General features: G+C 41.4%; 1 protein-coding gene across 2 annotated transcripts in view; it reads left to right on the forward strand.

Annotated features, from left to right (window-relative positions):
* CSMD2 (CUB and Sushi multiple domains 2) overlaps positions 1–13449 on the forward strand; it is a 648217-nt gene that overhangs the window by 511082 nt on the left and 123686 nt on the right. For both annotated transcript variants that reach the window (XM_072136727.1, XM_072136728.1), the window contains 4 exons: positions 3775–3963; positions 5361–5477; positions 9593–9808; positions 12572–12760. In XM_072136727.1, coding sequence (XP_071992828.1) covers positions 3775–3963; positions 5361–5477; positions 9593–9808; positions 12572–12760 — 711 coding nt within the window. The remainder of the gene's footprint in view (positions 1–3774; positions 3964–5360; positions 5478–9592; positions 9809–12571; positions 12761–13449) is intronic.

The following is a 13449-nucleotide window of genomic DNA, read 5'->3' on the forward strand; positions in this document are numbered from 1 at the left end:
CAGCATGCTGCAGGCCATCTGCACAAGTGACTCTGAGGGACTCCCGGCCTCCATCTCCACTGTATACTGCCACAGTGCTTCTGGGTCATCTGCCTAGTCTTCTACCTCCTCCAGATGCTCCTGCTCCTCTTTTCCTGTCACCTGAGTAGAAAAAACACTAATTTCACCAGACACTGCTTGTGCTCCAATGTCGTGAGCTCTTCCTCCTCCCCCAGTTCAGCCCCCACCGGACTCATGTGGCCATGGGATGTAGTCGTCACTTCTCCAGTGTCATGACCAGACAGATTTTGCAGCATCTGTTTCAGGACATTAAGCAGTGGAATGACGTTATTCATCCCACATTCCTGGTGACTGACAAATAATGTTGCCTCTTCAATAATGTTTCCTGGGCAAAAGGCAGGTGTCACGCATGAACTGCCAGTGGCTAACATCAAAGTTTCACAGGGGAGTACTCCTGTTCGCTTGCATCATCAAAATATCATTAATGGCCATTTTTAGAATGTCTAGAATGTATCCCAGTGGGCCATAAAGGAAATGTATTGGCCCTGGCCGTAGTTACAGCTCCATACGTCCGCGCTGCAGTGCAGCTTGGAAGAAACCGATAAGCTCAAGAGCTGGCCCACCTTGTGTTCTACATATTGTTGAAGGGCTGGTACTGCCTTTTTGGAAAATAAATTTCGGCTTGGAACTCTCCGCTACGGTTCGGCACAAGCCATTAGTTCTCTGCAGGGTGCAGAGTCCACGACTTGGAAAGGGAGGGACTGCAGGACCAACAACTTGGACAGGAGCACGTTCAGCTTCTGCACCTTAGGATGGCTGGACGCATACAGTTGTCTCTTTGTAATCGCCTCGCTCAACGACTGCTGGCACCATGCGTAGCGAGGAGCAGGAGCATATGGACTGGGAGATGATGCCAAAGACAAACAGCTCCTTTCAGCCGAGGTGCTGGAGCCTTGACTGGCTGAAACGGCATGTGTGCCACTAGGTGCTGCTGCTGCGTCGCTAGGATGGACCACATCTGAGACCCTTTTCTCCCAGGCCATTGGATGGTGACGCTGCATGTGTTCCCTGGCCATGCTTCACTTTTTGCCCACAGATTTGACATATACACAAGCTCAGGTCCTCTGGTATCTTAACAAAAAACTGCGACACCAACGAGATGGTGATTTTACCGCCTGCACTGAGTGCACTGAGCTGCCTTGCTGAGCCCCTGTGCCAATGCTTACAAGGTCCTGTGAATCGGGATTTGTACCCAGCGGCCATTTGGCTCCGATCCTCACACTGTTGCCACCCTGCTGACTCACGGCCAAAGTAGGGACTTGCTGCCTGACGCGCAAGTTGAAACTGTCTTCGCCCGACGATGATGAATCCCTTGCTACACCCGGCTCCCAAGTGCGATCGGCATTTCCCTGTCACTGCTATTCTCCTCACAGCCTGCCTAATACACGAAGCAGCAGATGTCTGCCCCACCTCTTCGCTGCCAAGCAGCTGCTTACTGTCTTGAAACACTTTGTTCTCACTGTATAGTGGCGCTGAGCCTAGACCACCTAGTAGCTCTCTGGCTGAGCAAAATGAACAGGACAGAGTCTGGTTGAGGACAGGTGAGGGCCGCTTACATGCTCCTGGGCCATGTCAGCTAATTGTTGTATCTGATGAACCCATGGACTCTTGGCTGAGGTTGTCAGATGTTATATTTAAAGAATTGGATGACCTAGTCAACCAATCAACAACCTTTGGGTTGTTGATCAACACATTGCTGCTAGATGACAATGGCAGTTCTTGTCTCACAGACTCACCCCTGCTGTGATGTCCCCTTACTTATGCCTGCTCCACCTGCCACCTGTCTGAAATTGTGGTTAAACAACTAGGTGGATTTGACATGTATTTCTTGCTCTCAACTTTAGCAACAAAAAAGTTTTGGAATTTGTGTTATACAGATACCCCACAATGGACACCCTGTAGTCGGAGCGAAAATCACTCTATAAACTATGTGGATTTGACACGTATTTCTTGCTCTCAACTTTAGCAACAAAAAACTGTTGTAACTTGCGTTATACAGATGCTCCAAAATGCACACCCTGGGAGAGAAGCAGAAATCATTAGAGCAGCTGTGTGGATATGACACAGATTTCTTCCTATTGCCTTCAGTTACAAAAAAGTATTTGAGGTAGACAGATGCCCCTCAACGTACACCCTGGTAGAGGGGCAAAAATCACTACAGCAGCTGTGTGGATATGAAACAGATTTCTTCCTAGTCGCTTCATTAACAAAAAAGAACTGCTATTTGGGTTATACAGATCCCCCTAAATGTAAACAAAATGGGATTTGAGGAGAAATCGCTACAGCACAGTACAGTAGAATCAGCTGGACACTACAGACAGCACATGCAGTGTGATATGCCAAGATTGCAAATGGCTGACAGTTTCATAGGGCTGTGTGACATCACATAAGCCTGCCGGTAGCTGATTGGCCTACAGGTCTTCAGATGTCATTGGGAAGGAGAAAGGAACACCCCCAAAGTTCTCTGCCCCATGTAACACATTGTGCTCGCACCCATTTAGCTAAAAAAGAGGGGAAAAAAACCCTTGTTCCCACGAATCGTGGCGAATCAAATTGTCTGTGAAATTCGTATCTAATGTAGACCATAGCATGCTCAAGGTTGGACAGTGACATTTTTTCCCCTAATGACATGTTGATGAAGAAGACCTCTACATGGTTACAGTGCAACACCATAAACAGAGAAATATCTAACACATTAGAACCAATCCCTTTAATTTGTTTAAACAGGTGAAAAACGTCTTAGCAAATTTACTATGTTGATTTGTCTTTTCAAGCAATACTCATAATATACATTAGATTTTGCTGTAAGAATTTTGAGGTAAATATTTTGCTAGCTCTTCAATGTACAGTCAATCTCATGGAAGTTGGAAATGCAGTGTGGTAGCTATAGAGATCACAGTGGTAGCAGCTGTCACCAGGTTCACAAGACAGAAGTGACCATGCTGAAATCTGCAATACATGGCTTCTAACAGACACCACTGTCAATTGCAATGACTGCATGTGAGATGTCACCATAGGTGAGGGGTTTCCTCTAATGGTCGAACAGCTCTCCTGCAAAATCCATTCAGGAACTATGGTAGCTGGGTGCTACAACTGTAAAGACTATGTAAGCACGGTATTTCCCTCTCTTCTTCATGCAGCCCAGCGATCACATGTTCAAACCCCCAAGAGGGCTGAATTTAAAGCCAAAAATACATTAAAAATGTAAACATTTAATTTAAAATAATATTATACAGTTTAATGTGTTTAAATATCATATCAATTAAATATTATGCATTTGTTACATTTTTAATTCATTTAAAGGTACGCAAATACAGTTAGGGTGGTTCATTCACACTGCTGTCTGCAGGGACGTACATGTGGCCGCAAAACTGCGGCCGCATATACGTCCCCATAGACAGCAATGGCGGCACGGTGGGGGTACAGTGCCACAAATGGAAAAGAACATGCTTTACCTTTTCCCTTGTGTGCGGCCGTGCGCTGCTGTTTCCTATGGAGGGAGGAGGGACCACCTCCTCCTCCTATCCAGCACATAGCGGTATGCCCGCACGGTGGGCATACCGCGTGTGAATGCAGCCTTAGTATTACTTAATATAAGATAGCAACTAAAATATGTGTAAAAACTTAAATATCCAACCCCCATTTCCCATTTTTCAAGTGTATGTGAAGAGGTTGATGTTTTAAACCTCATATAATGTTTTCTTACTTCTTCAGCTGTAAAATTGCAGTCAGATCACTGCCTTGATCCAGGAATCCCAGTCAATGGACAGCGTCATGGCAATGACTTTTATGTGGGGGCTCTTGTGACTTTCAGCTGTGATTCCGGGTATACTCTCAGTGATGACCAGGCACTGGAATGTGAGCCCAACTTTCAGTGGAGCAGGCCCTTACCAAGCTGTGAAGGTACTTTTTAACATACTACCTGAAAACAATGCAGAAAGCTTGTGTGAATTTTGATGGAAATTTTGTGAAATTACACAGTCTGCTACCTTTCTTGAGGCTCCGCTTCCTCCATTAAGCACAAAGGAGGTGGAACCTTTGAAACGTAGCAGAGAACGTTTGGCGTCTCAGCGAACTGCACACCCGAGTCTAGTAGCGTAGAACATGTCAATAGACTATTTATCTACCTTTGGAAACATGATGCATTATGAAATGCAAGAAGAATTTACAGAAAAACAATTTAAAGCCCAGAATTGCTGGTTTGTGCATGTAATTATTCAGACTTCACGATTGTATAGGGAAGTTTGGAGGACTACCTAATGCTGGCCTGTATTGTCTAGACTGTAGTTATGAAAACCTGAAAGTGATATTTTTATGAATTTTGTGAAATTATACATAATTCATTGATAAATAAAAAAATTCCTGTAGATTATCCTAATAAGCGAGAGATAGCAGAGACAAAAATATTATTTTTACCACAATAACTCATATACATTACTGACATGTGATATTATTTCTGATGTATGTTACATTTGTCATAATTTATATTTTATTACACATTTGTCCAAATTGGAACACGTTGGCCCAGATTAATCAATAGTGAGTGCTGTTTGTCTCATGAATGTGCAGGATATGGCAGATTTTTGAATACTGGTGCACAGTCTTCAGTTATCTGGTGCATCCTGCACTTTGGAAGTGTGAACCATCTTTTTTTTAGGTGCACCTTTAACATACAGGGGCAAATTTACTTACCCGGCCCATTCGCGATCCAGCGGCGCGTTCTCTGCTCTGGATTCGGGTCCGGCCGGGATTTAAGAAGGTAGTTCCTCCGCCGTCCACCAGGTGGCGCTGCTGCGCTGAAAGTCATCTCATCGCGCCGGAATCCACCACCTCGGACCAGGTGAAGGTAAGCGCTCCCCAAGCGACACTTTTTCGGTTTTTAAATGCGGCGGTTTTTCCGAATACGTCGGGTTTTCGTTCGGCCACGCCCCCTGATTTCCGTCGCGTGCATGCCGGCGCCGATGCGCCACAATCCGATCGCGTGCGCCACAATCCCGGGGCAATTCAGGTACAATCGGCGCAAATCGGAAATATTCGGGTAACACGTCGGGAAAACGCGAATCGGGCCCTTAGTAAATGACCCCCTTAGTGTGCAACACAATTCTGTCTAGTCGCTGTAAGAAATTACAGAACTCTGACAAAGCACTACCCCTCCCCTTTAGGTGCAAATTTTTCTGTGTTGTGCAAGCTCCAATGAACTTATTTCTAGTCAAATGTCAGAACGAAAACTAGCGCAGCCAGAATAATAGATCTGGCCCATTCTCAATTTTTCAACCTACTGTATTTTCTTCTTCCTTCAGCTCTTTGTGGGGGTTACATACAGGGATCAAGTGGTACAATCTTATCTCCAGGTTTTCCTGATTTTTACCCCAATAACCTAAATTGCACTTGGACCATAGAAACATCACATGGGAAAGGTAAGAGCTTATATTTCACATTCTTGTTTTGTTTGTGTCACATATTTCTGTTTTCCATTTCACTGCAGAAACCAATAAACATTTAGTGTTCATGGAGAGACACATAACTTTTTATACTCCAGGGAACTCGAATTTCAGTATTATTTGATGTTTGCCGCATGTCCAATACTAGGAAAATATGGAAAGAAATGTGTTAGCGGTGTGAATAAGAAACACTAAAATGAATTAGACTTTAGTTTTAAGCATATCTTTGAAATAAGGAGAGCTATAGCATGTTACATTTTTAAAGGTTACCTGTCTGCATATAAACTTAACAAATGTCCAATTTGGAGAAAAGTCCTGCATTATTACTTGTTTCTAAGATTAAGTAGGGTATCTAATTTCTTGAGTGAACAGGTGGCCTGTATGCAGAGAAGTTTTACAGTGGAGCAGGGCACTGTCAAGAAACCGAACAAAAAGTGTGCATCTAAATAATGTTTTAGACAATGTTTTTCTTCATTCAAGACACTTTTGATGCAGGAAACTTCGCCTGCAAAACTATGGGGCAGATTTATAAATAGTGTCCTGAGGTTAGACAGTGCAGAGTTAGACTAGACAGTTTTATTATGCGCCAGTATCTGGTGCTTGGTGATAAATCTGTCCTAGTATAAGACTGTCTAGTTACACTCTGCACCTTCTATTAGTTGACTTACTCTATGCCAGAAAATTAGGACACATTTCTGTCGGGACAGCAGTATTTCTCACGCATGGACATTTTTGGCAAAAGGCCGTGCCTCCTTTTCTTAGAACACGCCCCTTTTGTTGAGTCAAAACTTTGTCAAGTTTTGATATGCACCATGCATGTATTTTCAGCCACATTCTGTCCCCTTGAACAGTAGTAGTAAAAAAATAGGATGTAATAACCTTCAACGTTAAGGTGCAACAGAAAACACACCAGTTGGTATCCTGGTACTAGGATCAGGAAGTAAGAAGAAATCCTTAGGCAAATTCTGCCATTAAAGATTTAAGGGATTCAGGATCATGGACGTAAAGTAAAGTTTTAATACTATAGAGGACAGTGCTTATATACAAAGGGGTTATCATACAAAGTGTAGCCTAAAATAAACAGAAATATACATACAGTACAAAAAACAGTTTGATAAAATAAAAGCAATAAAAACTGAACTTAGTAGAGTATTTAACGACCATGTCTCATTTACATATGCACGTTGGTTTTATCGTGTAATTAAAGGTGTATTTATTGCTTGTATGATCTAAATTGTATTAGCCATGATGAAAGACACCGAAGGGTGTCAGAAACACATCGCTTAGTTGTAACTCACCTGATGTCCTGGATGCATTATGAATTAAGACCAATAACTTTTGAAGAAAGAGAGCTGGATTATTTTGTTCATTTGTAACCTAAAATAAACAGGCATACACATATAGTGGAAAAAATAAACAGTTTGATAAAATAAAAGGGATAAAAACAGAACTTACTAAAGTATGAAAAGACCATCTTGAAAAACTTATTGGCATATTTCCTGGGATCTTGGTACTGCAGCTCAACCCACTTTAGCCTTGCTCACTTAATTAAAGGGGTTTGCCCATGAAAAAACGTGCGGGCTGGGACTCTCTAAGCAGACACCTCATGATTCCTCTGGGCTATGAGATGTTGTCTGCTGACAATGCACTTAGATTATCAGGGTCCGGGTTTATCTACACTTTTATTTAGCTTCTGAACAGTAAACTAGTATCTGACACATAAAATAAGAGAGATGAGAGATGATGAGATCCATGAGATGGACAATAACATACTCCAGCTCTACTAACTCATCTATTTCACACATAGTTAGCTCTGCTATATGTCTCCCTGCCTGATAAAGACCTTAGGGCAGTGATGGCGAACCTTTTAGAGACCGAGTGCCCAAACTACAACCAAAACCCACTTATTTACTCCTTACTCCAACATGCCATATTAAGCAGTAACTTATTGCTATCTGTTCTTCAACATCTTTTAATTGTATCGGCCCCCTGAGGCCACCAATACAGTTGAAAGAAGGTGGGCAAATTCAGACTATCATTGTAGCTTATCTCCAGGGTCTCTCTGTTTAGGAAGAATGGTGGGTCCAGCAGGACCTTCGCACTTTTCAAGCAGTTCCAAACAGTCAATGAAGTGTCGCTGTCAAATAGTGCAGAGCGCAGCATCTCATAAGTTGCCTAGGACTGCAGGAAGATTTAATGGATTTGGTCCTGTTTAGTGTACTCTGTCCTAGGTTAATGGCCTGAGTGCCCACAGAAAGGGCTCTGAGTGCCACCTCTGGAACCAGTGCCATAGGTTCGCCATCACTGCCTTAAAGTATATTTATCAGGGCCTCTGCACCACGAATCCCTGAAATAATTGCAAATGCTAGCTTATTGCTAGCACTTGCAAATATTTAGCCCAATCCGCCACCTTCACACTAGTGGGGCGTGAAGGGCCATGAATGGGAGCGTGGCCGGCTGTGTGGAGGGTGTTACTGCCCCTGCACTTGCACACTCGCTGCAGCCGTCAGTGGCATATAAGCCCTGAAATAATCGCAAATGCTAGCTTCTTGCTAGCACTTGTAATTATTTAGCTTCTGTGGAAGGATAATGTCATTGTGCTGCCTGCATCTTAGAGAGGGTGCATGCATAGGTCTCTCTTTTGAAGCACTCTCCAAGTCAACTGTAACTACACCCTAAAGAGACAGATATCATTGGTTATTTCTTGCCCGTACAGACTGACCAACAGCTTTTCTCTGGCCCATGCTTTTCATGGGCTGAGATCTATGAAGTCCATGGGCCCCCAAATTTTTTCCTTGAGACTTAAAACTCCACTTATTTGTAGATCATAGCTTAAAATGTATACATGCCTTGTATATATGCTCACCTCCTCCAGCCCTCTCATTCACCTGACAGGTCTCAGTTTACCATCCCAAACAGTGACACCATTTTAGGTTTATATCGCTCCCCCCTCCCTTGTAACATGTAAAAAAAATTTTCATCCCAAATGACTTGTACTCTCCTCCTCTGGTGTGCCCCTCCACCCATGGCGCCTTTTGTAACTGCCGGGTCTCTGTTTACCATCCCATGCTTTCTACAGCATGAGATTCAAGCTGTGGCAGTTGTCGGCGTGTGTGAATGAGAGCACTGGTGGAGGTGAGTATAAGTGGTCTATTGTTTCTATAGCCCTCTTCCCAGAAGTAAATAAAATTGTTGAAATCCTGGATGAACCCTTTTAAGTGGTTAAATTATATATCTGCCACAGAATTTGCATGAAATAGTTACATAACTTTTATAATATCTCCAATTATTTATGAAATACATGGCTATATTACTAGTGATACTTTGGTGGCTTGTTTATGAGATCTTGAAGAATAGCCACACTGAATATGCACACACACAGATGCATGAAAACCCTTGCCAGTCACAATCTGTAACCTATTACCCATAGGGCATGATTCCTTTAAGTTCAGTAGAAGTTAAAGAGGCAGCTGTCTTTAGTCACAGATGTAGTAATGCTCATAAATTGAAATGAAAATATTGATTTTGATGTTATTCTCCTAGACTAGGCAAGAGAGTGATAATGCCCTCTAGTGGCAGCTAACTAGAAAGCTCACTATAATGTCTCAATAACTTATTGTATTATTATAAATGTCCTATCTGCAGTTAAGAGGTTGACGTAACGGTGAACAGGGGCACTGAGGGGCCATGAATGAGTGTATGTCTATTACATGTTTTAATATCTGTTGTTTCTATGCCCAATGAAAAAGATTGTAAAGATAATATATGGATAAAAACTCTATGTAGGAGTTCCTTTCTACTGAGCAGAGTAATATTTTATCCGATAGAACTGATAATAAGCGGTCTTAAAGATTGTCCCATTTAATTGAACAAACTAATCATTCAAGATAAAAATTTCATTTATCATTTCATGTTGTCACATAATCATCTGTCTTTTACAGTATTGCTAAATCAGCAATCGTTTATAAGTACAGGGCACAATCCTTTATGTTTTCTCATGTGTAAAGACCTTTGTAACACAGAGCTGGAATCAAATAGCTGTAACCTTTTATTTTAGAATGAAAAATCCTAACTTTATAACTATCCTTCAGGTGTATTCTTCACCTTCCATACCTTTCACCTGGAGAGCGGCCATGATTTTCTACTCATCACAGAGAACGGTAGCTTCAGCCAGCCACTGACGAGACTTACAGGATCAAGACTACCGGCTCCCATTAATGCAGGGCTATACGGAAACTTCACGGCACAACTACGCTTTCTCTCAGACTTTTCAATGTCTTATGAGGGATTTAACGTTACCTTTTCTGGTAAGAAGGTTTCTGTTTTTAAATTTTTTGTTAAAAAAAATGAATACCGTATTTTCCGGACTATAAGGCGCACATAAAAGCCTTGGATTTCCTTGGAAATCCAAAGTGCGCCTTATAGTCCGGTGCGCCCTATAGGAGGGCAGCGGACCCTACTTACATAGGTCCCCGCTACCGGAGACAGCAGATCTCCAGCGGGAACTGCAGACCACGTGGCACGAACAACTTCTGCCGCGTCGGTCTGCAGTTCCCGCTGGAGATCTGCTGTCTCCGGTAGCGGGGACCTATGTAAGTATGGTCCGCTGCCATCCTCCACCTCCTGCTCACCTTCCCCGCTCACGTCGCCGCGTCTCGTCGGGTCTCGTCTCCGGGTCGCGTCACGTCTCTTCTCGTCGGGTATCCGCTCCGCCCCCGGACCTCCGCCACGCCCCCGGACCCTGCGCCTTATAGTCCGATGCACCTTATATATGGAATTATTCCATATATAAGGCGCATCGGAAAATACGGTATGTGTCTGTGAATGTATAGAATTGTAAATCATGATGCTACAGATCATTTATGCATATGCATCATGAATATAAATCTTCTGAACATGTCTTGTAAATTGACCTATTACAGCCATATAGAAGACACAATCTAAGCTTTCCATGTATGTGCTGGTTTTCATTGTCTTTGCCATGTGGGACCAACTTGTCCAAGATTGATTAATATTCAAGGAATATCTTGAAGAAACATTAGAAATTGCCCTAGATGGGGCTATTTTTATTTGATGAGTTATTTAAAAGCGTGTAAACTCCTTATAGGCATAGAAGTCCTGTAAAAGCTGCTACAATATCTTTCAGATATGAGTAATGGGAAAAACTATTGATTAACTTACCAAGTTACATAGTTCATTCACACAAATTCAAGTCAAAGTGAAATAGTAAAAAAGTAAAGGTGTTTTGTGACCTGTTGGCTAATTGATGGCAAATCAGTTTATTTCAATGGATGAATAAAAATGTGAAAATTTATAAAGTTAATGAATTGGTTATCTCATCTTCAGACTTAAAGGACATCTATTGCATAGCTCCTCATCCCCGTGCATCCCAAGCTTTATTTCTTCTGTTCTAAGAGTCAGGGATGTCATCAGCTCTCAGAACGCGTCTTGCACGGCCCCAGGGAGAGCATAAATTATATTACAATGGAGCCCCTGGTTAATTTGCATATCTTACAAACTTATTGTTTACAGAAATGCGACTATGCAAAGATATAAGAAATGAATCTTTGGACACACGGGGAGGTACATCATATTCATCTACCATCAGGTAATCTGATGGTAAATGTCATTTAAGGATGTTTAGATTTCCCAGATTTTTTGTGACACTTTTTTTTTTTTAAATGCAGTGATAGACAGTGTTTATATAGGTCCATAAGCCCGCGGCTGAACCACAAGACCTGTAGGTAGTTTAATCTCCGAAATTGACTTCACAAGTTCCCTTTAAAAAAATATATGAGCAAGCAAATCATTACTAAAGAAAATTACATTGACTAAACTTGACTATTAACAATGGAGAAAGGGATCCAGCAAAGTAAATTTCAAGGGAAAACAATTCTTTAGGTTATAAACATCTTCTTTTATTTCATGTAGTTAAAATCATCAGGGATCCATCAGATGTTTTTAACTACATGAAATAAAGAAATGTTTTTAACCTAAAGAATTTTTTTCCCTTGAAATTTACTTTGCTGGATCACTTTTTCCATTGTTTTGGCTTCATTATGACCCTGACTCAGCTTCTCCTGATCCGCTCAAAGACTATCTATTTTGGGTGAGTTGATTCCTTTGTTTTTTTTTTCTTTCTTCTAAAACTTGACTATTGATTGTACTGTATGTCATGGGACTGTGGAAGGTGCCTGTGAATGCATTCATAAGTTATTTGCCTGAGGACTTAATTTAAGGGAAGACATGAAATAATACCTTGTGTCTTGTAGTGCTGAGATCTCTCATTCTCCTTCCTTATAAAGATAGGAACTTTTAAAAGTCATGGATTATATTCAGGCAGTGAAGGGGTTGACAATGTTCCTAGTAGTAATCCTGATTTCAGCACTTGAGTGAGTGAGAAGGCAAGACCTCTAGTCGGCTCTACCCGTCTCATCCTTCCTTGATGCTCATACTTAATTTCCTTGTGACGGATACAAATGTTCTGCCAGAGGCTGTGTGTGTAACACTGCTGCTCTGTATACACTGCATCCACTTCTCTAATCATATGTTCCTGCCAGTTACAATGTATAATTTATTTTATAGGGCTGACAGCAAGTGCTGCTTCCTAGCAATGTTGTGCTTTTTTGGAAGTAGGCAGCCCAAAGTCTAATCATTTACAGGTATTACATGAGGACCAGGAGTGTGGGTGTACCTTACCAAAGTAAACAAGAACAGTATAGACATAGCTTGACCTTTTGCATTAAATTGCCTTTTCCATTTCTAAATTAAGGACCTGGCTAGTTGACAAATGTATGACAAATATCTGGTTGATGAGAACCCCACTATTTTATGCTGCAGTCCTGAATTCTACTGGCAGTCACACATTCTACTTCCCTATGTAATCTCTTGGGACTGATAGAGATCACATATAGCAGCTGGATGTCTTTTTTTTTCAATATCCTGGACTTGGAATTTACAGCTCCATTTAAATGGTTTCCCAATCAATTTTAACCTTTCATTTACAATGACAATGAAGATTAGAATATTTATCGTTTGTGTGTAACATTATATATGGTTTCTTACAATAGAGTATGATTTGGAGCCCTGTGATGAACCTGAAGTTCCAGCCCACAGCACCCGAAAAGGTCTACAATTCGGAGTTGGAGATTCGTTGACATTCTCTTGCTTCCCCGGATACCGTTTGGAAGGAGCTTCTCGCATCACCTGCCTGGGAGGTAGACGGCGTGTGTGGAGTTCGCCTCTCCCAAGGTGTGTTGGTAGGTGGTCCTGTGCTTTCATTTTTGTTTGGTTCCCTTACCCATTAAATAATAATTTTCAGTATGCAAATATCCCTATTATTTTAAGCATAGAGCTTTGTAAGGTTATATTTGGCTTGAAGTTAAATATTCATTAGAAAAAACAATAGTGGTGTAGATGTAGTTATGATATAATAGTGTAGTTACTTCCCATGCGCTATGTTCTTCTTGTCACTACTCCTCCGCAGTAGTATTTGGTTATTAGCCATGGTCTGATCTCAGCACTCAGTTTTATTAAAGGTCTTCATACCAATAGTCGTGTGGTTAAATTAGATCTTTTGTGATGAATTTAAGAGATTAAGAATGTTTGGATTTATTTGAACATTAAGAAATCTCTTACAATTTATGAAGTTGGTGATAAAGTCCAGAAAGAAGGAGGATTTTGTATTCAGATCAATTCCTGCATAGTATCCTAGATTTGCGTTGATTATTTAGGTTTAGATGGTATTCAGCAAAATCCTATGAAAAAGGCCAGATATAAGAATATATATGCTCAGTCCAAGGGACTATAACTTACTAGCATCATAGCGCCAACATCATGCATGCTAGAATATGAACACAGCACAGCAATATACACAAGCTTCTAGAGCCTGTAACACCTAGAAAATTGTGCACAGTAAGTGTTAATGAAAATAACATCATTCATTTTG

This window comes from Engystomops pustulosus, chromosome 2 (assembly GCF_040894005.1).
Source record: "Engystomops pustulosus chromosome 2, aEngPut4.maternal, whole genome shotgun sequence".
In the NCBI taxonomy this organism is placed as follows: domain Eukaryota; kingdom Metazoa; phylum Chordata; class Amphibia; order Anura; family Leptodactylidae; genus Engystomops; species Engystomops pustulosus.